Source organism: Mus pahari, chromosome 3, assembly GCF_900095145.1.
Source record: "Mus pahari chromosome 3, PAHARI_EIJ_v1.1, whole genome shotgun sequence".
Taxonomy (NCBI): domain Eukaryota; kingdom Metazoa; phylum Chordata; class Mammalia; order Rodentia; family Muridae; genus Mus; species Mus pahari.
In genome coordinates, this window is record NC_034592.1 from 139,314,952 (window position 1) to 139,340,424 (window position 25,473).

At 42.0% G+C, this 25,473-nt stretch overlaps 1 protein-coding gene across 3 annotated transcripts in view; it reads right to left on the reverse strand.

The window, feature by feature from the left end:
* Ndrg3 (NDRG family member 3) overlaps positions 1-25,473 on the reverse strand; it is a 67,687-nt gene that overhangs the window by 14,846 nt on the left and 27,368 nt on the right. For all 3 annotated transcript variants that reach the window (XM_021192099.2, XM_021192097.1, XM_029536307.1), the window contains exons 3-8: positions 17,433-17,468; positions 8,415-8,520; positions 6,608-6,728; positions 4,317-4,379; positions 2,451-2,511; positions 2,047-2,133 (exon numbers count right to left, since the gene is read on the reverse strand). In XM_021192099.2, the coding sequence (XP_021047758.1) occupies positions 2,047-2,133; positions 2,451-2,511; positions 4,317-4,379; positions 6,608-6,728; positions 8,415-8,520; positions 17,433-17,468 (474 nt within the window). The remainder of the gene's footprint in view (positions 1-2,046; positions 2,134-2,450; positions 2,512-4,316; positions 4,380-6,607; positions 6,729-8,414; positions 8,521-17,432; positions 17,469-25,473) is intronic.

Here is a 25,473-nt window from a genome sequence, read left to right on the forward strand (position 1 = left end):
CCCTGGATAGGGCTTTCTTGCCGGGCGTGGTGGCGCATCCCTTTAATCCCAGCACTCAAGAGGCAGGCAGATTTCTGAGTTCAAGGCCAGCCTGGTCTACAGAGTGAGTTCCAGGACAGCCAGGGCTACACAGAGAAACCCTGTCTGGAAAAGAAATAAAGAAAGAAAACAAGACAGGTTTTCTTGGCTGTCGTGGAACTCACTTTGTAGACCGAGATGGTCTATACAGAGACCCTCCTATTTCTGCTTCCCAGAGTGCTGAGATTAAAGGAATGGCTGCCAAGCCTGGCCTGGATAAGCTTGTCCTTATGCCAGTTTCACCTCAGACTCTATCCTCCTCTCATGTCTGGCTTAAGGAACATAATTCTTTGGGCATACACTGTTCTACTCTATCTTTTTTTTTTTTTTTAACCCTCTATTATTGGTACGTAGACTATGTCATCTATGGCTTGGTGAGTTCTAGCTACGTGACCTTAAATAATGTATTGATTCACTTGGTGAATTTAAGAACAGTGGCTGCTATACAGAAAGCACTGGATACGTGTTAATTTCTTTGAAGATCATTATTAACCCTCCACTTGGATCTACATCACTATAAATTCTCAGATACCAAAATTCTGGCTATCATGGGTTTGAGTGTCAATAAAAATTTATGACACATGTGATAAACAGGGTCATAGTCCTCTGGAGAAACTTCTTTCAGTGGCAAATTACAAAGACACTCATGGTAATTACAAAGTATTTAAAAATGAAATTATTACATTAGTCATCTTTTAGCAGGATATGAAAGCTTAAGTTCTTTTTCTCTTATGGAAAACATCACTGCTCTAAGTTCGACATCCATAGGTTTATAGAACTACCACTTGTATTTCAATAAGAAAATAGACTGCTTCAATTGGAACCTGTAAACAGTGAACATGCTTTTTCATGATCTCTCTTTGGCTTTGGTTTAGCATGGAGATTTTATATGTGATAGGTCACTAGCATATTTATTTATTTATTGGTTTTCTACTTGGAGACAGGGTTTCTCTGTATAGCTCTGGCTGTCCTGGAACTCACTTTGTAGAGCAGGCTAGCCTCGAACTCAGAAATCCGCCTGCCTCTGCCTCCCGAGTGCTGGAATTAAAGGCGTGTGCCACCACGCCTGGCAGCATATTTATTTTTGATAGGCTATTAGCATATTTACTTTGTTTTCTATCTGGTGGCACATATTTTAGAGACCAAATTCCTTCATTTTCCATGTGGTAAGCATTAATAATCAATATGACAAGTGGAATAGTAGAAAAGAGCTGTTTCTATGTTTACTAGAGATAATGAGTCATCCAGTCATTTTATTTATTAAACAACTAAAAATGCAAGCCAGGCTAAGAGAAGATATCTGAGCTACAAGAATTTAGCAAGAGACTAATATCTAAAATATTTTTATGTTGAATGAGGAACTCTATCAGAAGGGCAGAAGATTTTAAAAGGAATTTTGCAAGAATGTTCCAAAAAAGGCAGTGATAACACTGCCTCTTAGGAGAATAGAGTTCTAAGCTATACCTTCTAAAAGTATGCTAAGGGTTGGGGGGTAGGGTGGCAGTGAGGTGCTTGTTGGGCATGTGAAGGGGGTCCCTCTACCCCAAGGAAGAAAAACACACAACAGCAGGAAATCCTTTGTTGTTGTTGCAATTATAAGGGGACCAGACACAGAAGATACAATCTAAAATACCAATTGCATGAAGCTGCATAACAGACCAGGCCTGTCCCTTTGTAATAGAAGTCAGAATAAGGTAATAACGGGCAAGGAGTATCAGTCAGGAAAAGGTTGACGATTCTACGTACCAGCTGAGTGATTATTACGTGTGCAAATATTTGTAAGTTGCACACTTCGAACCTTTTGAGCAGGGCTGTTGTTAAAAGCTGGATGTTAGGAATACTTGCATAACATGTTCAGTTCACCATGCTCAAAAAAACAAAACTTCACATTTTGCCCTTAAACTATGTAAAGGTAAATTTCTAAGCGACCAGAGAATGAGCAGAAAGACACCACCACCCAGTACTTACTTTGGAAGCTGCCCAGTCAATCCAGCCTTTCGCACATGGGTCAATGTTAATGAGCACAAGACCTTCTACCAGCTCTGGATGGTTCAGCTGAGAGAGACAAAGACAACTGTTGAGACTCCCACTCCCCACTTGTAAAGCAGTGGACGTGGTCAGCAGCTTGGCCTATGCCTCAGTGCCTCACGCCTGACAGGAAGACTGCAGAGAGGTGCTATGGAGCATTTATGACAATACCTCTTGGAACCTGACTAGCACCTGGAGACCAGCCTCTCCAAATGCGATGAAGTCATCTTCCCTTGAATGGGTGCTTGGGGGAAGACAGGATTTTTGTTGCTTCAGCAGAGGGGGGCATGTTGCAGTTGTTCAACTCATAGGAACTTGCTTGTGGGCAAGTACTTTGTACTTACTGCAAATCTGCTGAGAATGTAGGCTCCTGCTCCAACTCCAATACCAATGATGCTCTTCATACTGTGAATAGGACACAAAAACAACTGATAGTGTCAACTACCTATGGAAAGAATACAAGTTGGGTGCTTCGTAACCTTTAGTGCCGTACCTATGCTAACAAGGATAACACACCATCTACTTTCTTTTTTTTTCCTGAGACAGGGTTTCTCTGTATTGCCCTGGCTGTCCTGGAACTCATTTTGTAGACCAGGCTGGCCTCGAACTCAGAAATCGACCTGCCTCTGCCTCTGCCTCCCAAGTGCTGGGATTGAAGGCGTGCACCATCACCACCTGGCACCGTCTACTTTCAAATGTGCTTTTGTAGTTAAATAAAATGTGCCATGGACATAGTGATGCACACATTTAATCTTAGCACTTGGGAGGTAGAGGCAGGTAAATCTCTGAGTTCCAGGCCAACCAGAGCTATACGAGAGACTGTCTCAAAATAAATGTATACATTTGTGTGTGTATATATATATATATATATATTGTATACCTGTATATGTGGTGTTTTGAGACAGTCTGTTCTTATACATCTATACACATTTATATATATATATATATATATATATATATATATATATATATATACACACACACACACACACACACACACACACACACACACCTATATCTACAGGTACACGCACACACACACACACACACACACACACACACACACATACCTCAAACTTGGGAATCATTTTTACTACTACGTCAAAATTCATCAGCAAATCTTGTCAAACTACCCAGAAATATTTTCACTGTTATCTACTTTACATTTGTATATTTTCAACTTTTTAAAATAAGTAAACTTTCTTTTATTTTTAAAGATGATTTTATTTGAATTTATGTATATCCGTGTATGGCTATGCACAGGCTGAGTGCAAGGTGCCTGTGGAGTTAAAAAAGCACGCTGGATCCCTGAGGCTGAAGCTACAGGCAGGTGTGAGCAGATGCTGGGAACCAAACTCAGGTTCTCTGGAGGAGCCATCCCTGTCTTCAGCCCTTAAAATGTATTTTAATCCATCTCTTAACAGAATCAAGTATCACACTACCCTCATCTTTTTCCTGAATGACTCTGGTCATTTAACTGGTGTCCCTGAGTTCAGCTTTTACTTCTCTACAAATGACTGTAGCAGGAATAATCCTTAAATTAAATAGTTTTACTGAGTTACATTTTATATACTTACAGTAATCATTTTAAAAGTCTAACTTGTGTTTCAGTCCAGGGTTAAAATACTTCATTGTCTTTACTTTATGCCAACAAAGACACTGCCCACATATATCTGGTCTTTCAAATCTAAGGGATCTGGTCTGTGCTTATCAGATTTTACAACATGCCTCTCTTCTACCTGATCTTATATTGGTCTTTCCTTCTGCCCGGGCTCTCCATCTTAGCCTAAATGGCACCTACCAGGAAAGACATTCCCTACCTAGCCTCATTTATCTACCATACAGATAAATGCTCTTTTATATGTCATAACATCAGACTTCTTTATGCTCATGTTGCTTAATGCCAAGGATCACTCTCAGAGAGCTGAAATACTCTCTTGCTGAGATACACACCACAGGTATACTGTGCTTACAGCATTTATTGTGATTGTCAACTACACCCATCTCCCAACTAAGCACGCTGAACATAGTGACTCTTCCGTTTTGCATATCACTGTATTTAGGGACAATAACAACAACAGAGTCAAAACAGTAAGGTGGCAGAGTGGGCACAGATCTCAGTGTAGGAGTATCCGTTTATCTGAGTGAAAGCCTGGCTTTCATTTGTAGCAATGAGGGGAAGACAGGGAAAAACTACAAAATCTACTCACCTTAAGTGTGTAAGAACAGGAGGCAGCATTTCAGCTAGCTCGTCCATGGTGGGATACTGATACCTGAAACCCAGAAGAACCGCTCCTCAATTAGAAAGCACCCACAGTTCCCAGACACTAGGAGGCCTTGGCCAGTCTGGGAGTCTTAGAGAAACACAAGATTTATTTTATTTTACTTATTTATTTTACCAAAGGCTCAAAGGATGTGATGTGGTACCTAGAAATAAGTGTGGCGTGCTCCATAGTCCTCCATGACTGCCATGTGAAGAAGAAATAAAACGTCCACACTCCATGTACCAGAGCAGGCTACAGGAAAAGAACTGACTAAACGGCCTACTATGTGCTACTTCCACACCCTTAACATTCACTTCCAGACTCAGGAATGTCCAGCAGTCTGCCAGTCATATTTAGGCAGTTAACTATAACAGGTAACAATGCTTTCCTGGGCCTATGCATCATTGTAAGACTCAGGATTCTCAGAGTAAATGCCCATTTATTTCACTTAGGCCTAATATGTTTATTTTATGAACTGTTGATTTATAATATGAACTGATTCTAAAATGGACAGGCATATCCAGAGCTGACCCAGAGGTGGGAGAGTAAGGACAAAGTCACAGATGACATAATCAGAAAGGGAGAGGATATTTTACAATGAGACTGTGTATGTGTTTGTGTGTGTGTGTGTGTGTTAGTGTTAAACAGTCTCCCATGTTTGGTGGCCTCTGTTCCACAGCTCCCAGGGCCATCTGCTGGTGTGAGTGGAGTGTCCTCACACCATTGTGTACAAGTGAGAAAACAATCTTGATGGACAGCACCCGGACAAATGACAACTATATCTGAAGCACAACAGTGTGGACAGAGTCAACTAGGATTCTGTGTGACAAGACTTCTTGGGCTACTTCCTTGCACAGTGACTAAGAATCCCAGAGGCCTGTTGGATCGAGTGAGCCGACACACAAAGCATTAAATAGCGTGTGGCAGAGCCTGGGTCCTATGCAGGTGCAGACACTCCCTTGTCTAGAGGCTCACTCTACAGAAGTCACTGGCAAATGCAGCACGAGGTGGAAGGGCTCCCTCCTCCCCAAAAGCTCTCATTGGTACCCTGGGGACACTTGGGAGCCTGTGACTGGCAGGCACGGCAAGTTTAAGAGGGTGTTGAGAGTCATGGTCAGTCAGGTGGTGCCCTTGTCCATCAATGTGGCTTCAGAACAAATGGTTCCCCTGACGTCCAAAATCCATCCCTAGGTGGGAACTCAGATGGAAAGGCCCTCTCAGAGCAGGGTTAAAGGAGTCTGGGCTCAGCCTATGTATTTGGCAACTCAAGAAGGGCAAGTAAAAACAAATGAGTCGGGGGACAGAGAGGGAGAAGTGGGTGGTCCAGACACATGACTTGTGCCTACAGGGACATAGGTCCTGGCCATGAAGAGACTTTTCTTGTATGTGAAAACACCCAGAAGCCATCAACTTACGAGCTTCTGAGACCAAGGGCAGAAAGACAGGCAAGCAACATCACCCGTGGGTGTGACACCATTGAAGGGAGGGAAGTGCAGCCTACAGCCCCTTACAGCCCATCTGAACTGGAAACTTCTGGTTTGTTTGGAAAGTCAGTTATGTCAAATGATGGTTTTTTGGGGGGGGAGGGGGCACACAGGTTAAAGGATGTCTTGCTAAAAGAGACACAGGAAAGAATGTTTTCCTGAAGCAGACACAGGTGAAAGGATGTTTTGATATATAGCAAACACGTGGAAGGACCTGTAATGAAGAAATATAAACATGACCCTACAGACAGTAGGAGACAAGCATTGAGTATGGGTTTGCGCCGCCCAAATATTCTTTGCTAACGACACGCATGTATTGGTTTGCCATACTATCATTGTTGAGCTCCACTAGTGGTGACCCCAGAGAGAAACATGGCCAAGCTCCTGAGATTCCCTCTGGCAGCTTGCAGGTTCAGTGGCCTTGCCTCAGGCGGGTTGGTGAGCCTTTCAGTTTTCTTCAGGATTGATTTACACTGCTGGTTTGTGCCTGGTGTCGGCTTGCCTAGAGAACTTGTCTACAGCTGCTGAGTCTTATTTGATGTTCGCTATGGGACTGAACTGCTGCCAAAGAAGATTGCTGAACAGGTCCACTTCCCCCATATCCTAATAACTTTTTTCTTTCACTACCACTACCTTCTATCAGAGAAGAGGTTGAACCTTTATTAAAAGTAGGTTGCAAAAAACTCGTGCCTACACCACTATTGTTCTTTAGCCTGCATGGCTCCCACAGAGCTACCCTGTGGCCTTACTTACCCTGTGGGGAAGGAGGGTGCTGCTTCTTGTTGGCCCGGAGCGTCCACGTGACAGACAGCAAAGTGCTGGGTGATCTCTTGCATATCCTCAAAGTTGAAGAACGTGTTGAAGCAGGACTTATCTATGAGATGAGGATGCCAGTGAGTCAAGTTCCCCAGCTGTCCCTGCTTCCCCTCTGACCTGCAAAGCTGATCAGGGTTCTCTCATTCCCTTCTCCTCAGCAGGCCACTCCAGTGAGGGTCTGCATACAGCCTGTGCCTCAAGCTGCCCAAGGAGGACTCCATACGAGGTACCTCAGTGACTGGAGGACAACTGGTTCTCAATTCCATGAGATGGTTCAGAGCAAAAAACGTCTTGTGGATTTTTGCTGGGTTTCCTGGTGGTGCACAAAATAATCTTCTACCCACAATGCTGTCTGCTATGCACCTTGTCCCCTACCTGATGAGGAAGGACACTGATCTTCGCCTCCCTGCCTAGGGTTGTCCTCAGCTGCTGACACCCCCCCACGTGGGGCCTTCTGTGGTCAGAGCGGCTGTGTGCGTGGAGACGCTGCCTTGTTGTTTCCCCTCTTAGCACAGGGCCTTCCTCACTCCTCAGGCCTGGCCTCAGTCCTGGGCTGGGAACTGAACACTCTAAAAGCCAGGGCAGCATGAAGGAGACATGTTTGCAGAGTCTGTGCACCTGTGGTCAAAACCTACACTGGGGAGGATATTCCAAATGCTGGCTTTACACTCTCCCTGGCTTAGAGGCTAATTTCTCCCCACATGGTAAGTGTTGCTTTTTTGCAATGCTTTTTAGCAGAAGTGTCAAAGATGTTTTTCCTTTTGGAAAATCTGCATACAAATAATGAGAAATCTTCTGGTGGAAATAAGATTTGAGTATGAAATTCATTTGTAACTCACATACATCTAATACAGATTGCCTCATGATTATTGTATGCAATATTTTTAGTGCACCTGTGTGTTGCATATAACTTATTACATGAAATCAGGCATGGACATTTCTACTTGCAACATCACAGCAGCACTGGAACAGTGTTGGATTTTGTTGCATTCGAGTTTGCATGATAGGGATGCTAAAACTATACTAAGATGAAGCACTTATTTATAGAATCTGGTGATAGGCTGCATGCAGAAAGAAAACTGTTAGTAATCCAGTGAGTTTCTTACAACAAAATTTTCTACCCTCAAACATATAAATAAAACAAAACAACAACAAAAGTCATGGCTGAGGCTGTGTAGCTCAGTAGTTGAGTACTTCCTTCACCTGAGTGTGGCCCAGCATTCCTACCAGGACCATCACAACAAAACCAGGAAACGACTTGGCTCCACTTTCTTAATAGCTGACAGATTTATCTTTCACCCTTAAGCAGACATAGTAGAATGGTTAAAACATAGGCCTAAAATTCCCCAAACACACTGCCCTACACACTGCCTTAGACTATTAACCCTGCGTGTAACAATAGAGCTGTAGTGTTAAGAAAGAAGACTATCTCTGCTCTATTAAAATACCATGTTAGGGTTTGGAGAGATGGCTTGGTGGTTAAGAGCATTTGCTTCTCTTACTGAAGACCAGAGTTTTGTTCGTAGCACGAACATGGTGGCTCACAACCATCTGTAACTGAAGTTCCGGGTGATCTGATGCCCCTTTCTGACATCCACAGGCATCAAGCACACACATCATACACATACATACATGTAGTACAAGCACGTATATACATAAAAAAGTTTTTTTTTAAATGAAATACTGTTTCCTTAATACATAAGGATTATGCATTATGATAAAAAGCTATAAATCATATACATACGGTTGAGCCCAATGTCATGGTATGTCAGGATAACAGGTCTGTTTCCTTTTGGTAAGCCTCTTATGGTGACGTGGACCATACCATGCGGTGTTTCAATGTCATGTTCCTGTAATAAGACAATGTAAAACCTCAGCCAGGCTTAAGGAACTATAAATCCACCAGAAAGATGCAGTGCTATTCACACTATTTGAACATTCTAATCCTACTAACAAAGTTGATAAATAAATACACAGAGAAAGACCCCTTGTTGTCCTCAAAACTCAGCTTCAGGAGTCTAGGAAATCAAAAATTTTTTGATGATAAACTTGTAATCGGGTGTGAAAAGGAGATCAGCAAGTTGGACAAAGAGCCAGGGAATATTTTGGGAAAGAACACATAGGGAAACTTTAGATGTGAAACTGTTCCTCCATAAACAGGCCAGAAGCTTCAAAGATCTTGATAATTTTGGTAACACTAAAAGGTATATTGGTGTAGAATCTCTCTCCTTTCTTGCCTGTGTCTCACACCATCTGTCCCCTACTAGAGTAATCCTTGGCTGTCACAGTCATAGAATACATTCATAGAATGAAACCTTTGGGCCATGCATCCTAGGCAGGAAGGTATCTGGTCATGTGGCATCAGCATTCCTCTAGGAATTGTGTTTGAGACTGAGAGATCACATCTGTGTCTGGGGGCTTCTCCTGAAACTGGAGTAACCCTGAGAGCTTTTAGGTGGCCTGCCAGTACTCTAACTCCTGGTCCTCAGTGTGTGTGCTCTCAAGTCCTGAGACACCCCGGGCTGCTCCCGGTTTAAGGGTGCTGGGCAGTTTGCTCCACATAGCCCATGAGATATGAAGTGAAGCAAGGTTAAGTTGAGAAGCAGTCAGAGTAGAGCTCAGGTCAGAGAACTGAGTAAAGCCAGAAAGGTTTGCAACTGGTAGTGTTGCAGATTTATTCTAGTCCTCTCCAATTTTTACAGTGCTAAAAAAAAAAAAAAAAAAAAAAAAAAAAAAAATTTGCATCTAGCCTCATGGATTTTTGAAGTCGCCATCTGTCTCAAAGTTTCACATGGATAAGAAAGGCTTAATTGTACCAGTTGGAATCTCAACAAATGCAATGGGCTTCCAGTATAATTTTCTTAATAGTGAACCTCATTATAACTTTGGTTTCCCTTATGTGGAAAAGACAATTTCTGCCTAATAGGACATTAGTATATCTCAATTCCTAGGCTCCAGGCCAGAGCAGAGAGAGAGCTTTACTGATTCATGGTACACATGCTTCTCTATTTAGTATTCTTGGCTACTAATTTTGCCTATCGCAGCCCACTAAATGGCTTAAATAAAGGAAGGAGAAATGTAGACTAGTCTCAGGTATCATGAACTGTTTCTGAAATGAAGCAAAGGGTTTGGATAGAGAGAATATAAGGAAATAAATCCATCATTGTATGGGCATTTAGAGACCTGTTAGACTTACTGAGGGGATCTACACGTGTGTGTGGCTGTATGATGCACACATACATATTAAGTTAATAATTTATTAAATATCGACTGAGTGAACCCTTACTATATGCTTTTCTGATCTGAGCTCTCTGAGGCTAACAGAGCAAGCCAGAGAGATGTGATTTCTGCCTTAGAAATAATGTATTTTTAACAGAGTGCCAACCAGTGGAATAAAAAGTAACACATAACAACTTATGACAAACATAGTACTGTCCTAAAAAATTAAGAAAGCCATCAGGAAAGTACAAACTGAATCCCACAAAATTCAATTTGATACAACAAGAATGCAGAAAAGAACACACCTATCCTCTTGGCAGACATGGAATCTGGAGAAGAGTTTAAGAAGGGCCTTCCTGGGGTTGGGGATTCAGCTCAGTGGTAGAGCGCTTGCCTAGCAAGCGCAAGGCCCTGTGTTCAGTCCTCAGCTCTGAACTAAAAAAAAAGAAAGGCCTACCTACTGTACCAACTGTACCTTTGAAGGTGTGTGTGCGTGTGTGTGTGTGTGTGTGTGTGTGTTTCAAAAGTGTATTTCACATGTGTCCCTGGTCACAATATCTCCTTTTAGGCATACCTAAAGAAACTCTCAAACATGGTTATATATACATAAAATGATCAGTCATGTTTATTTTTTTAAAACCTAGAACCCACAAATAGGGAAATTAATATATGAATTATGATTTACATAATGAAATGAAAATGAGTAAACTATCAGTATAAGCATTAACTACAAAAAAGTATTAAAAATATAGTGCCCGGGCTGGTGAGATGGCTCTTCCGAAGGTCCTGAGTTCAAATCCCAGCAACCACATGGTGGCTCACAACCACCCGTAATGAGATCTGACACCCTCTTCTGGTGCATCTGAAGACAGCTACAGTGTACTTATGAATAATAATAAATAAATCTTTAAAAAAAAAAACAGTGCCCAGAAAGAACAGATGCAGAAGACTGTGTGTACAATAAATCAGTCATACTAAAATTCCACAGTACACCACAAATTGTATGTGTTTATGATAGGGAGAAAAGCGGTGTATCCCAACCCTAGGGTTTTGTTTCCTAGAGGAACAGAATGGATTTTGAAACAGAACTCAAAGGGACCAGTATTCTCCATATTCGGTTTATTGAGAAAAATATAAGATTGAATAAGAATATTGGGAGAGAGGAATAAGCCTTATTTGGTTGACATCATAGTTTAAAAGTAAGGTCCCTTAAATTTGTCACTATGACTGTCTATTAGTAGACCTTTCCTTCTGCCTCACTCAAACCTTTAATAAAATCTGAGGGGCTGGTGAGATGGCTCAGTAGGTAAGAGCACCCGACTGTTCTTCCGAAGGTCCGGAGTTCAAATCCCAGCAACCACATGGTGGCTCACAACCATCCGTAACAAGATCTGACGCCCTCTTCTGGAGTGCCTGAAGACAGCTACAGTGTACTTAAATATAATAAATAAATAAATCTTAAAAAAAAAAATCTGAGTAAAAAGTCCACTTGAGCCTCAGATAAGCCACTGCATAAGACCCAAGAAAACACTCAATTACAATGTAGTCTCAACACAGAAGTCTCCCAGTCTGTAGCCAGGCAGTCAGCAGTAGTGTGTGTAAAGGGATTGTCAATGAGCTGAAAAAGGATGATAGAAAAATAAAAATGGAGCTGTCCCTAGGCATGTGGCGCATGTCTTTAATCCCAGGACTCGGGATGCAGGAGCATGTGGATCTCTGTGAGTTCAAGGTCAGACTGATCTACAAATGAGTCCAGGACAGCCTCTGTTACAAAGAAGAAACCCTGTCCCGAAAAACATGAAAGAAAAAAAATGGAGGTGTCAAAGATGGAATTTAAAAAACCCTTTAAAGTAGGTATGAAAGTGGGGCAAAGTAACTCCTTTGTCATCATTCACAATGTGTATAAAATTCAGAGTCAAAATTGGGCCCTTAACAAAATCTCGTCCTTTCCAGGGAGAGCTCATCCCTACCTCCCCATAATGTGCTTTGTCTTGGAGTCCCTCTTCCTTTGGAAAGAATATGACTGCAAACAGTCTGAGAGGAAACGCGCGAAGAAAAAGATGGAAGGCACTAACCTCCATGGGGATTTGTGAATATATCTCCATTGCAAACTAGGGGAAGAGCTGCAGAGACACCAGCGATGGAATGATTTTTGATTCCGCCGCCTTCCGGCTCCAGTCAACCCTCATCTGTCTCACTGGCTCTTTCTTTCTCTAGGGACTGCCACACCAGCATTCTAGAATGTGACCCACAATGGCAGCCTGTGCTCAGAGGGCAGAACTGAGAGTGGCTTCTCACAGGCTCTGGTGTCATCCCTGAGGTTGTATACTTTAGGAACACACTGCATTACACTCCAGGTTTATGAAACAATAACCTAAGCGCATACAGGTCGCTAGCATCTCCATCTATCCTGACTGCCTCCCGCTATCAACCAAAGATGGCATCATAATCAGGGAACTGTTAATAATCTGAGCTAGGATGGTATCGGTTTGGATAATGAGCAGCTTTGGACTTTCTCATGTCCTTTCCCTTTATCTAAACGTGCTATCACTGTATCCCTGAAACCAGTTAATTATCATCACTTAATGCCTGCTACTATTTCTTCTCCATTCTAGCAACTCCCCCCCCCCCCCCGAGGGTTTCTCTGTGTAGCCTGGCTGTCCTGGAACTCACTCTGTAGACCAGGCTGGCTCAAAAAATCCGCCTGCCTCTGCCTCCCAAGTGCTGGGATTAAAGGCATGCGCCACCACTGCCCGGCCGCAACTTTTTGGCTAATATGAAATGTTATTGTTTTTATTATGTTATGTATATCATGTTAAACACAATAAGAAATATTATCATATTTTACTATGAATCTTCCATCGTTATGTAGAAATTGTGTGTGTGTGTGACTCAGGTCTTTGCTAGGCAATTGTACTTCCTCTGAGCTACGCTCTAAATCCCAACAAACAGGGCTTTTTGGTATAATGTTCCATTCAGTACTACTGTACAGAGAGATAAAACTTACTTGTGTAATCTCACAGCAAAATACCCAACTGACCGGGGCAGTGGTGGTTCACACCTTTAATCCTAGTATTTGGGAGAGGCAGAGACGGGTGGATTTCTGAGATTTTGAGGCCAGTCTGGTCTACAGAGTGAGTTCTAAGACAGCCAGAGCTACACAGAGAAACCTTTAAACAAACAAACAAACAAACCAACCAACCACCCACCCACCCACCACTTCCCCAAAACAAACCAAATAAAAAAAAACCTCTGTCAATTACTTAGGCCCTGTCAAGTTTCCTGTCGAAGTTCTTGTAACACTGTGGCCTTACCTTCTCCCCTTTTGCCTCTCACACCTTCCACTCAAGTTCACACAACACTTCCAGGCACCCAGTTTTTGTTCTGCAGCCACCCACACCAACTTTCCCACCAGCAACATTTTTCATCTAAAAATCTTTTTTGCAATACGACACCCGAAAAGTCATTTTCTCCTTCAGAACCAGCTCTAATATCTTCTCTCTGCAACCTTAGATGTGTCTCAGGAGTGCGCATGAGCAGTGTGGGACCATTTCTCTACCACTGAGGATCCTGCCCTAAACTTACCATAGTGTTATAATAAAGATCTTTTCTTACCACTGTTGCTCTAGGCTGTATGTCTGAGAAAAGCTGTTAGCCATCATGCATGTGACATGATATTGTCATGCATGTGACATGATATTGTCTACTGCTGGAATAAACCCTCCACTTACAGATCATATGTATAGGCAGATGGCAATTTGTGATTTCTGTTTGTTTTTGACTTTAGTTTTTTCTGTAAGGTATCCCACCCCTGGCCACCAACTTAATTCTTATTTGGTGGCAAGCCATTTATTCACCAATCACATATACTGATTTGCGCTGTAGTGATAATATCTGGTCCTCAAATGGGTCCTCTACAGAGCAACTGTAATTAAACAGGCAATATTATTCAATCCTCGGCCAAGCCTGGATTATTCTATGACATTCATTATCAGCTTCTTCTACAGAGACGATATATCCTGCCAGATAAGAGCTTCTTACTATCCACTAATGTTTATTGAGTGCTGAAGACCGAGTATTGAACCTGGGGTCTTATGCATGCTAGGCAAGCCCTCTACCACTAAGCTACAATCCTAGTCAGTTTTTCTTTTAACACAGAGAACCCACGTATCCAAAACTAGTGACAAACATTCGACAGTCACAATCACCTTCCATCATTCTATTTCTACCTGACCTAAACTAGAGTTGTACCTCACAATGCCAGAAGATAATGAGGCTTTACTCAAAGTGCCGACACTTTTGGGCAGGCTCTCTCTCTCTTTTTTTTTTTTTTTTTTTTTTTTTTTTATAACTCAAGGTGAATTATTTTTAGCAGCACTAGAAGGAAAGAAATCAAAACCAATGTATATCTATATTGGTGAAAATTAAGTTTAATCTGATACATTCCAAAGGAAAGTATGTCATATGAAGGTTCCAAAGACAGGCACACCTTAGCATAACAGCACAGGACTTCATAGTAGAAAGAAAAGCAGGAATATAGTTTTTGTTGTTGACTTTCAGGGCTGGGCAGAGCTCTACCACTGTATAACACTGTAGCTCCAATTTAAAATAACAATGACATAGTAGTAGTAGTTATTGTTATAATTGTTGGATGTGTGCATTGTAAGGTATACTTGTGGAAATCAAAGGACAGATGTTAAGGAGTCGATTCGCTCCTTCCACCTGGCTGAAGCATGTTTTTTCTTGTTTTTTGCCATCCTGTATACTCTAGACTAACTAGACTGTGGGCTTCCAGGAGAGTCTCCTATCTCTGCTTCCTATCTCACTATAGCAGGGATGGGATTATAGACACAGACCACTGCATCTGGGCTTTCTTTCTAAAACTTCTATTATATCTATTTATTTACTGGAGTGTGATGGACATGTCATAGAAGTTAGAAGACAACCTGTGAGAGTTTGGTCTCTCCTGCTATCCTGTGAGTTCTGGGAGTCAAGCTCAGGTTGTCAGCTTTGGCAGCAAGCACCTTTATCTGGTAAGCCATCTTGCTGACTGCTTGTGTGTGTGTGTGTGTGTGTGTGTGTGTGTTGTTGTTGTTGTTTTAATTTATATGAGCACATTGTAGCTGACTTTAGACACACCAGAAGAGGGCAGATCCCATTACAGATGACTGTGAACTACAATGTGATTGCTGGCTTAACCACTGAGTCATCTCTCTAGTCCCTTCATGTGGCTTTTTTTTTTTTTTTTTTTTTTTGGTTTTTTCGAGACAGGGTTTCTCTGTATAGCCCCGGCTGTCCTGGAACTCTGTAGACCAGGCTGGCCTCCAACTCAGAAATCCGCCTGCCTCTGCCTCCCAAGTGCTGGGATTAAAGGCGTGCGCCACCACGCCTGGCTTCCATGTGGCTTTTTAAAAAAGAGGCTTTTTGAGATTGAGCTCAGGTTAGCAGGCTTATGCGGTAAGCTTTTACCACTGAGACATCCCATTGGTCCCTTGCTCAAGTATTACTGTGTGCACCTGCACGCCTGTGTGTACACCACAGCATGCATGTGAAGGTCAGAGGGCAGATTTATGGAGTTGGTCTCTCCCTGTATCTTATGCAGGTTCCAGGGACTGAACTCAGGTTATAAGGCTTACATTGTAAGTCGCTTTATCCACTGGGCCATTTTACTAGTCCTTATTAGACTAATTTTAAGCCTTAATATTAAATTTAATTTCACTTAAATCTATACTTATACTTTGATATGAAAAAAGAATACTTGCCTAGCATGAGCAAGGCCCTGGACACACACAGAAACAAGCAAGCACACATGCACACACACTCACACAGTAAAGCAGAAAAAATAGATGGTTTAAATTTACTAACATTTTGGTAACTGATGAGAAAGCAAGTGCTTTCAGAGAGAAGTGCATGCGTCCTATTTCTGACATGCCTTACACTGAGTCCTCCTGTAGCCTTATCTCAATGATCTCTTTCTTGGTGAATTATGTCAAAAACAATCAACTCCAACTGATCCAACTAGGACCCAAACCATAGCTAACGTCAGATTAAATTAAAAACAACTAAACTCAATCTTGACTGTCCCACTGTCACAGAATATCAGCAGTTCTAAAGACTTTAAATCTGAGTGAATGACTCCCAAGCACAGTGGGCTGATTCTGTCTTAAATAACCAGCTGGAACTGGGACTCAAGGACAACATGACCAGCCTGCTCATGCATTGCAAGCCTCATCTAACCTGCCAACTAACCTCAGCTTTAAGGACAAGTGGATTACTTAAATGCTAGTTCTAGACTTATCCAGGAAAAAAAAATAAGTAATGGATTCAGGAGGAGCCAGTTTCTTTGTCCCAATCATTCAGTGTCCTCACTCAGATATTAAGAACAATAAAATCCTATAATGTTGCTTTGCTTCTCTAAAACATACATTTCAAAGATCATATCCAATAGATACTCTATCATAGGGGACCAAAAATTGTGATGGAACTGGTTTGCCAACACAAAAGGGTTTTTTTGTTTTGTTTTGTTTTGTTTTTTTAAATCTCTATATAAAGATTGAATAGACTGGACTTGCCTTTGATGCTAACACTATAAAGACTGTACTTAACATGAAGTGCATACTGGAAGCAGTTCTTTCCTGATGGACATGCAAAAAGGCTGAACACTGGTGACAAGGAGTACAGTTTGAAGAGCTGTCTTTTCCTGCAGTACCCCTTAAGTCAACTTCATGTTGTAGCTATGGCACCCATCCCAGAATGAGAGAGTCAGGCTGTGGGGGCTTGTAAGGCTCCCTATATATCTGTGTGTCCCTTTCTTAGATTTCTTTCAGGGCTAATTAACAGATAAAGTAGGTAGGTGGAGAATGGCTGGCTGGCTCATTTTAATGATTTTCTAAATGGCAATAGTAGATTATAAAGAACAGTATCATGTGGGGAAATACTGAGCCAGGATAAAATTTCCATTTCCAAACATAAAACCAAGAAAAATCTTCATTTTGTATTAATAATAATTTGATCTTTGTTTTAGGAAACAATTTTGCTATTAAGATGTCTCTTCCATAAACTTCCCGCCATTTGTTTTACCTGAGTCTAGTGACAACCTTCATTTGTCCAATGTGACAAATGAGGTCTCTGATATCATCCAAGGAACAGAGATCTCAATCACAAAGACACAGCTCAACTAAGTAAACTACAGTTGTTAGACAGGTTCCTAGAAGACACTTTTTGAATAGATAGAAAATTGTTTTAACTAAGCTCGATCCAATGACTAAAAGAACATCAGTGAGTTCTCATGATTAGCTATGATGAATGGACTTATAGCTAGGGGTGGTGGTTCATGCCTGTAAGCCCAGAACTCAGGAGGTTGAAGCAGGAGTCACTTTCATGAGTCCAAGGTCAGCCTGGTCTACAGTCCCTGCTTAAAGAAAACAAAACAAAACACAAACAACAGCAATACAAGATCCACTTCTCTAAGACCACCAGCGCAGGGAGGGAGACACTGTAGGGATCCTGTACAGAGCTTCTTTGGTGCTTGTACAGTCCTTACCTGACAGTCAAAGTCCTGGAAGTTTCGTGTGCCATTCTGTCAATAGAAGGCAGAAAACACAGTCAGTTTCCCCAAATGTGCAGTAAGTTTAGCTCACAGTGAAAGTAGTGCACATGTAGCCTCCTGGTTGTCACAAATTAAAATGATTCTCATTGAAAGGCTTGGAGAGGGAGTGGGTGTTTGATATGCTACTGCAGGCTATATTTTCAGAGGTGAGATTAGCATGAGGTAAAGTCTTGTTACCCAGCAAATCTTGTTGTGTCATGCCTTCTGTGGAAAGAAAGCAGTAACGTGTAGGCACACAGTGAAACATGAACCATACTCTAAAGCTCCCCCTCAACACACAGGAGAAGCAGAACCTGGAAGGGGAGGTATTGGAGGCCACCCTGAGGGGAATGGAGGACAGAAAAATGGTTTACAGATCTACAAATTAAAGAAACAGTAAGAAGACAAGCCAGGAAATGAAAACTTCAAATCTAACTTTTGGTAGATTTCTTAAGAAAAGTAATGTTGGGGGGATGGCTCCCCAGTTAAGAGTGAACACTGTGCCAGGCATACCTTTAAATCCCAGCACTTGAGGCAGAGGCAGGTGGATCTCTTAATTTGAGGCCAGTCTGGTCTACAGAGTGAGTTCCAGGATGGGCAGGGGTAGAGAGAGAAATCCTGTCTCAAAAACGAGAGTGCACACTGCTCTTGCTGAGGACATGAGTTTAGTTCTGGCACTCATGTGGGGCAGCTCACAACTACTTGTAACTCCTGTTCCAGGGAATCTAAAACCTTAGGCTCCTGCAGGCATCCCACACATGTGCACACGTGCACAAAACACACACACACACACACACACACACACACACACACGTATAAATAAAAATAACAAATCTCTTTATTTAAAAAATAAAAAATAAAAAAAAATTTAAAAAAAAAGGCCGGGCCGTGGTGGCGCACGCCTTTAATCTCAGCACTTGGAAGGCAGAGGCAGGCGGATTTCTGAGTTCGAGGCCAGCCTGGTCTACAGAGTGAGTTCCAGGACAGCCAGGGCTACACAGAGAAACCCTGTCTCGANAAAGAAAAAGAAAGAAAGAAAGAAAAGAAAAGGAAAAGCAATGCTGCAGGCTGGAGAGATGCGTGAACAGTTAAAAGCACATGCTGCCTTGCAGAGGGTCCAGGTTAGGTGGTTCACATCCACCTGTAGGTCCAGTTCCACGGGATCTGATGCCTTCTTCTGGCCTCTGTGGGCATTTACACATATATAAAAATGCTCACACAGATAGACATAAATGAAAAAAAAAATCAATGACATTTATTTACCTAAAAATCATTGTTTCTGAAGGAAAGAAAAAACTGAACAGAGTTCTGAATAGGCTGGCATATTAATTATATCCTACAAAGTAGCCAGTAAGAAAAAGGAGGGAAGGTCACTGCATCATTTAGAAGTACACCATATAAAAGCTCCAAACAAAATTCACCATGCTTCTCAATGGGGTTTATATGATGGTGATTCTTGAGGGAATCAATGGAATGATTAAGAGGCATCTCGGCAGTGTTTAAGATGCCAGGGTTGGGTGAGGGAAAAGGACTGAAGCCCTGAGGGCCAGCAGGAAGAATGTAAACAGGCAACCTCAGGAAATAGCAGGTTGTGGGGAACCCCCAGAATGTACCAGAGACCTGGGAAGTTAGAGATTCCCAAACCCAAAGGGAGGGACCTTAGATGAAATGCATGACAGTAGTGAGAGGGAACTTATAGAGCCCACTTCCATCAGGAAGACAGGACATCAAGTGAGGGATGGGGTTGCCACCCCACAGTCACAACTCTGACCCATAATTTTTCCTGTATGAAAGAATTACAGGGATGGAAATGGAGAGGAGCCTGAGGAAAAGGAGGTCCAGCAGCAGGCCCAAAGTGGGATCCAGCTCAAGGGGAGGTCCCAAGACCTGACACTATTACTGAGGCTATGGAGCACTCACAAAAAGGGAATGATCATGACTGCCCTCCAAAAGACCTAACAAGCAGCTGAAAAAGTCAGATGTAGGTATTTGTACCCAACCAATGGACAGAAGCAGCTGACCCCTGTTGTTGAATTAGGGAAGGCTGAAAGAAGCTGACGAGAAGGGTGATCCTGTAGGAGGACCAGCAATCTCAGTTAATCTGGACCCCAGAGATCTCTCAAACGCTGGACCACCAAACAGATAGGGTACACCAGCTGATATGAGGCCCCCCAACACACATACACTAGAGGACTTCCGGGTCTGTGTTCATTCAGAGATGATGCACCTAACCCTCAAGAGACTGGAGGCCCCGGGCAGTTGAGAGGTCAGGTCGGGTAGGGGCATCCATGTGGAGACGGGGTGGGGTGGGGAGGAAGTGTGGGATGTGGAGCAGACAGAGGGTGGATGGGGGGTCAGGGAATATGGAGTATAAAAAATAAATTAAAAATAAAATGAGTACAGAAAAAGGAAAGGTGATATAATTGGAGAGAGAGAGAGAGAGAGAGAGAGAGAGAGAGAGAGAGAGAGAGAGCACAAGCCATTCCCTGAAAAGCTCTCTCCTTATTTAGACTATCCAGAAGGCATAGAGTTGCTAATAAACACCTTTCTCAACACTGCCCCTCTAGATATCTGATTGTTCAAACTGGTTTTAGAAATAGTTCTTCTGTGAGCCAGACGTATAGCTCTGCAGTAGAGCATGGGTCTTAGTACATTCAAGGCTCTGGGTTCAATTCCCGTCATTAAGAAAAGAAAAGAGGGCTGGAGAGATGGCTCAGCCAGGTAAGAGCACCAAATGTTCTTCTAAAGGTCCTGAGTTCAAATCCCAGCAACCACATGGTGGCTCACAACCATCCGTAACAAGATCTGACGCCCTCTTCTGGAGCACCTGAAGACAGCTACAGTGTACTTACATGTAATAAATAAATAAATCTTAAAAAAAAAAAAAAAAAAAAAAAAAAAGAAAAGAAAAAATATCATGCTTCCTGATCCACCACTTACTCAGCTGTCAAGACAAAACAGAGGTTGAGGCAAAGCGCTATGCATACACACACTAAATGAAACAAACTATCCTGCTCAAGAGAGGAGCTAGAAAACCAGCTGGAGTAATACAGAGCAGTGGTATCCAATAGATACTATGCTATGCTATGCTATGCTATGCTATGCTATACTATACTATACTATACTATACTATACTATACTATAATAGAGCCATTAGTAACATGGACAGTCCCAAGTTGTACATGTATGTGTAATCGCTTTTACATTGCTTTTAATTTTGTTTTGTAAGACAGGTTACTATGTAGCCTTGAACTCACAACCCTCTTGGTTCCTGAGTGCTGAGATTATAGTCGTATGCAGTACACCTTGCTATTAGGTTTAAAATTATTACAGAAACTTGTATATGGCATTGATGACCTTCTGAAGGAATAAAGTTCTAGATAAGCAGCCTTGGGTTTTCTACAATGTACACAGGGAATCCACAACAGGTCAACCACTGGGAAACGGCAGATGCTAGCAATGATAAAAAGGAGAGAGGAGGCTGGTCTCAGCATCATTCTTGACTCCAAGCTGATTACATAGCTGAAAAGTCTTACAGAGTTACAGCATGTGAAGATAGCCATGATAACCACACACACAGAGGACAGCACACTCCAGGGAAGGCTGCCATAAGCAAAAGAGCATCACCGTGTTGAATGGCTCCTGCTCGTCAGTCTCAAGGGTATAGGTAAGAACTTCTTCAGAGAGGCCGTTGTACTGAATTTCCAGTAAGACTATGAAAGACCAAAGGAAGGCTCCTTGCATAGACTAAAGTGGATGGTTTCAGTAAGATATAAATGACCAGCAGGGAAGTTCTCTGATTTATATAATAAACTAGCCAATTTTATAAAATTAAGCCAGGCCCATGCCTATAGTCTTAACCTTTAGCTGAGGTAAGACTGCTGAGAGTTCAAGGCCAGGCTGGGTGGCACAGTGAGTTCTAACCTAACTTGGCTAGATTATGAAGGCTTGTCTCAAAAAAACAAAAGAAAGATCAGAAGGAAATACCAAACGTTAACTACCATCTGTCTCTGCATAGGAATTATGAGAGATCCCAAGTCCCTTAATGCTTCTCTACACTAAGTATTTATTTCCCTTTCATAATTTACCACAAAAAGGATTTGTACAAAAAAAGCACAGACTTAAGTAAGATAGGCCATATCAGTGTTCCTGGAGGTTCCTTTAGGGACTATTTGGAAAGACTCTCTATTTAGGAACTGTCTGGAAAGCCACTCTAGCCTCATTGGGCTCTTCAGGAGCAACTGTCACCGGTGCACATACTCTGTGTCCTTATGATCATGTGATAGCACCCACAAGGCCTTGTGTGAGGTATGAGCCTCCAAGATGAGCACAAGAGAAATGCTGAAAGTAGAAACAGGCAATTCCTTCCAGAAAAGTCAGCTATCTTTTTTGTTGAGAGTTAGCAAAAATCTTAATCAAATTATTAGACTCCCAGGGAAAACAGGTACTAATAATCATCTTTTCTTTTATTTAATGATTGTGTGTGTGTGAGAGAAAGAGGTGGGGGGAGCATCTTTGTGCAGTGCTCTGAGCACTGCACAATATAAGTATGTTTACACAGTATATTCAAAGCACCACGTTCTAACTTCAGCACCACAAATAAATAAATAAATAAAATAAACAACAAGCAAAGAAAAAGATAACTTCAAAGCAAGTAATTCCCTTAACTGAGTAAGAAAAAGGTAACTAAGAACTGGTCAAAGGAAGAAAAGAAGTATGAAATACAAATAAATAAAAAATTGGAAGGGAAAAACAATAATTATTAGAGAAAAGAGAGATTTATTCTCACAATACAATCAAGAAATGTAAAAGGTGGGTAGGTAGAATTGACTCAGCACTGGCTGCTCTTCCAGAGACCTGAGTTTGGATCTCAGCATCCATATTGTGGCTAATTGCCAGTTCCAGGAGATCTGACACCCTCTTCTGACCTCTGCAGGAACCAAGCACACACACACACACACACACACACACACACACACACACACACACACACACACACACACACGCAAAATGAGTATAAGTGGTTCTTCTGAGAGGCAGAAGGCGATGGCAGAATGTGAAGGAAGATGAGATAAGACCTTAAAAGCACCACTCAGAAAGGACCTGGGGAAGCTGCCAGTTATGTGAGTTTACAGCAGGGAGGGTGGTCTATGTGTGACTCACCATCTATTCTTGGTCCTGACATTCAACGGGTGTAAAACTGTCATCTTTAAGAGGTTATGAATGCCTCAAAAGAGATACAGGATTTGAGGAAGACATGAAGACTGAAGAGGGAAGCAACTAAAGTGGGGATAGCAAGTTGTTATAACAATAAAAGTTTTAAAAATAAATTGATCTCAAAAACAAATGACACAAAAACCCGAGTGCTGAGTGTGGGTGGCACACCTGCAATCCAACCTTATGTGAGTCCCTGAGGCAGGACAGCTACAAACTCCAGGCCAGTCTACACAGCTTAGTAAGATTCCCTCTCAGGATAAAGATCTTCTAAAGGGAGCATGTCTGGGGATGGAGCTCTGTGATACCAAGGTTGGGTAGCATGCCAAAAACCCTAGGTTCCATTCTTTTGTTTTGTTTTGTTTTTTTTTGTTTTTTTAAGACAGGGTTTCTCTGTGTAGCCCTGGCTGTCCTGGAACTCACTCTGTAGACCAGGCTGGCCTTGAACTCAGAAATCTGTCTGTCTCTGCTGCCTCCCAAGTGCTGGGATTAAAGGCGTGCACCACCACGCCCAGCTTAGGTTCCATTCTAAACACTGGGGCAAAGAACAAAGCAATAAGGAACCTTCCAGAGAAAAGGAAAACATGGTATCTCTCTTTTAAAAAAAAAAACAAACTTCCCAACAGAAAGTAAAATGAAAATGGGAGAGTGAGCGAGTACATGGGTTACTTAAACTTAGAAAATACCCTATTTGTCTTTAATAACTGAGTAAGACAATTAGCATAAATTAATACTCAGTGTCATTTCAGAGCTTTGACATAAGGCCCTGCTACACAGCCTATGCTGGCCTCAAATTTATGATTCTTCTTCTTTAGCTTCCTTAGCAAACCATTCTCTGAGAATATGTTCAAGCTGATAATCCAAGATACGAACGAAAATTCTATATAAGCTTTAAGCATCTATACCAATTATATTTTCAAAAATAACATACTTCCTAATAAACCCTAATAAATGCTAAGACTGTTGTCTATAATCAAGTAATCACCTGTAGACTGATGAAAAATACAATTTCAACTTTGAAGCTGACATCTACACTATACACTATTAGGCTAATGTTACAGGTCACAGACTCCTGCATTAAAAAAATTCTTGGGTTGGAGAGATGGTTTACCAATTAAAAGCACTAAATAAAGAAGACCTGGGTTCAATTCCCAGAACCCACATGGCAACTCACAACTGTCTGTAACTCCTGATCCAGGAGATCTGACTCCCTCACACACGTAGGAAAAACACCAGTGTAAATAAAATAGATAGGTTTTTTTTTTTTTTAAATTCCTTGGGCTCTCAGATAGGTTGTGACTATGGTTTCATCTCTCCTTACCATCTCCTGTTTCTTGAAATTGGTTGTCAGCCACTCAGTCTGTTGTGGTGGCATTAATAGTTGCTTGAACACACTCCCTGCCCAGTGTCACTTCGATAATTTCTGACAACAGTTTTGACAATTGCTCTTGGAACACTAAGATATGCCCATCCTCTAGTTCATAACAGAATAGCACCCTAGAATAGTACCTAATGAAAGTGTCAACAAACGTAAGTTTAACCGCAGACACTAAGTGGGGAAGTGCTGGAGAAGGAGCCCAGGGCCAGGTACTCACGAGATGAAGGAGGGATCAATCTATGCCCCCACGCTTTACTTTTTCTTTCTTTTAGCCATAGTTTGTTTTTGTTTGTTTGTTTGTTTTTCCTTCAAAGCACACTCTATCTCCTCATTCCCAGAAACTTGCTGTGCAGTAATCAAGTTCTCACTGGCCAAGGCCAAGAATGACAGCAGCAGGGGCATCCTAAACCATCCTCCAATTAACTTTACTTTCTCTCTTATCATTTCCCTGAGACAGGATTCATGCCCTCATTTTTTTTTTTTGGAATTTTTTCATAATCTCAGATTCCAAGAAAGCAACACTACCCACATGGAGTCTGGACCCCAGAAAGTAAACATTGTGGGCTCAGCTGGGAATGCTAGGGACTCAGTACTGACTATCCTATGACACTCATGTGGGCTCAGCTGGGAATGCTAGGGACTCAGGACTGACTGCCCTATGACACTCACTGTGCCTTCTTTTCCAAGCCCCTTCCTGACACTCTACTACCCAGCCTTTAAGCAGTAACCCACCAGGCAGGTCAGACCTTCTGGAAACCTTTATTAGATTTTAAGAATGTTATTATTGCATGTATGTGTATGATTGGAAGAGGAGGGATATGTGGAGCACTGTACACTTGTGGAGGTCAGAGGACAAAGTGTAGTTGGTTCTATTCTCCCACCTTTACTTGGGTTTGGGGATCAAACTCAGGTCATCAGGCTTATACAACATGTGCTGCTAGAGGCTGAATCTCATGACCTTCCGCCCCCGTGCCCCACCCTGCACACACCTTTTCAAGAAGGAACCCTGATACACAAACTTTTCTGTTTTTGTTCTCCTGGAGCTTACAAATATGCTGCTCCCAGGGGCTGGAAAGATGGCTCAGCACTTAATAGTGCTTGCTGCTGCTCTTCCAGAAGTTCCAGGTTCAACTCCTAATACCCACATGACAACTCACAAGTATCTCTAACTACAGTTTGGGGAGAATCCAATGTCATCTTCTGGTCTCTGTGGACATGAAGCACACAAGTGGTGCATACACATACATGCAAACAGAATAACCATATCAATTAAAAATTATTTTTAAGTTGATCCCAGAGTTCTTCCTCTTATACACACCCCCTTCCCCCTTCCCCATTGCTTATATGCCTAGTCTTTAGTTAAAAAAAAAAAAAAAAAGCAAACCTTAAACCACAGTATGGGCT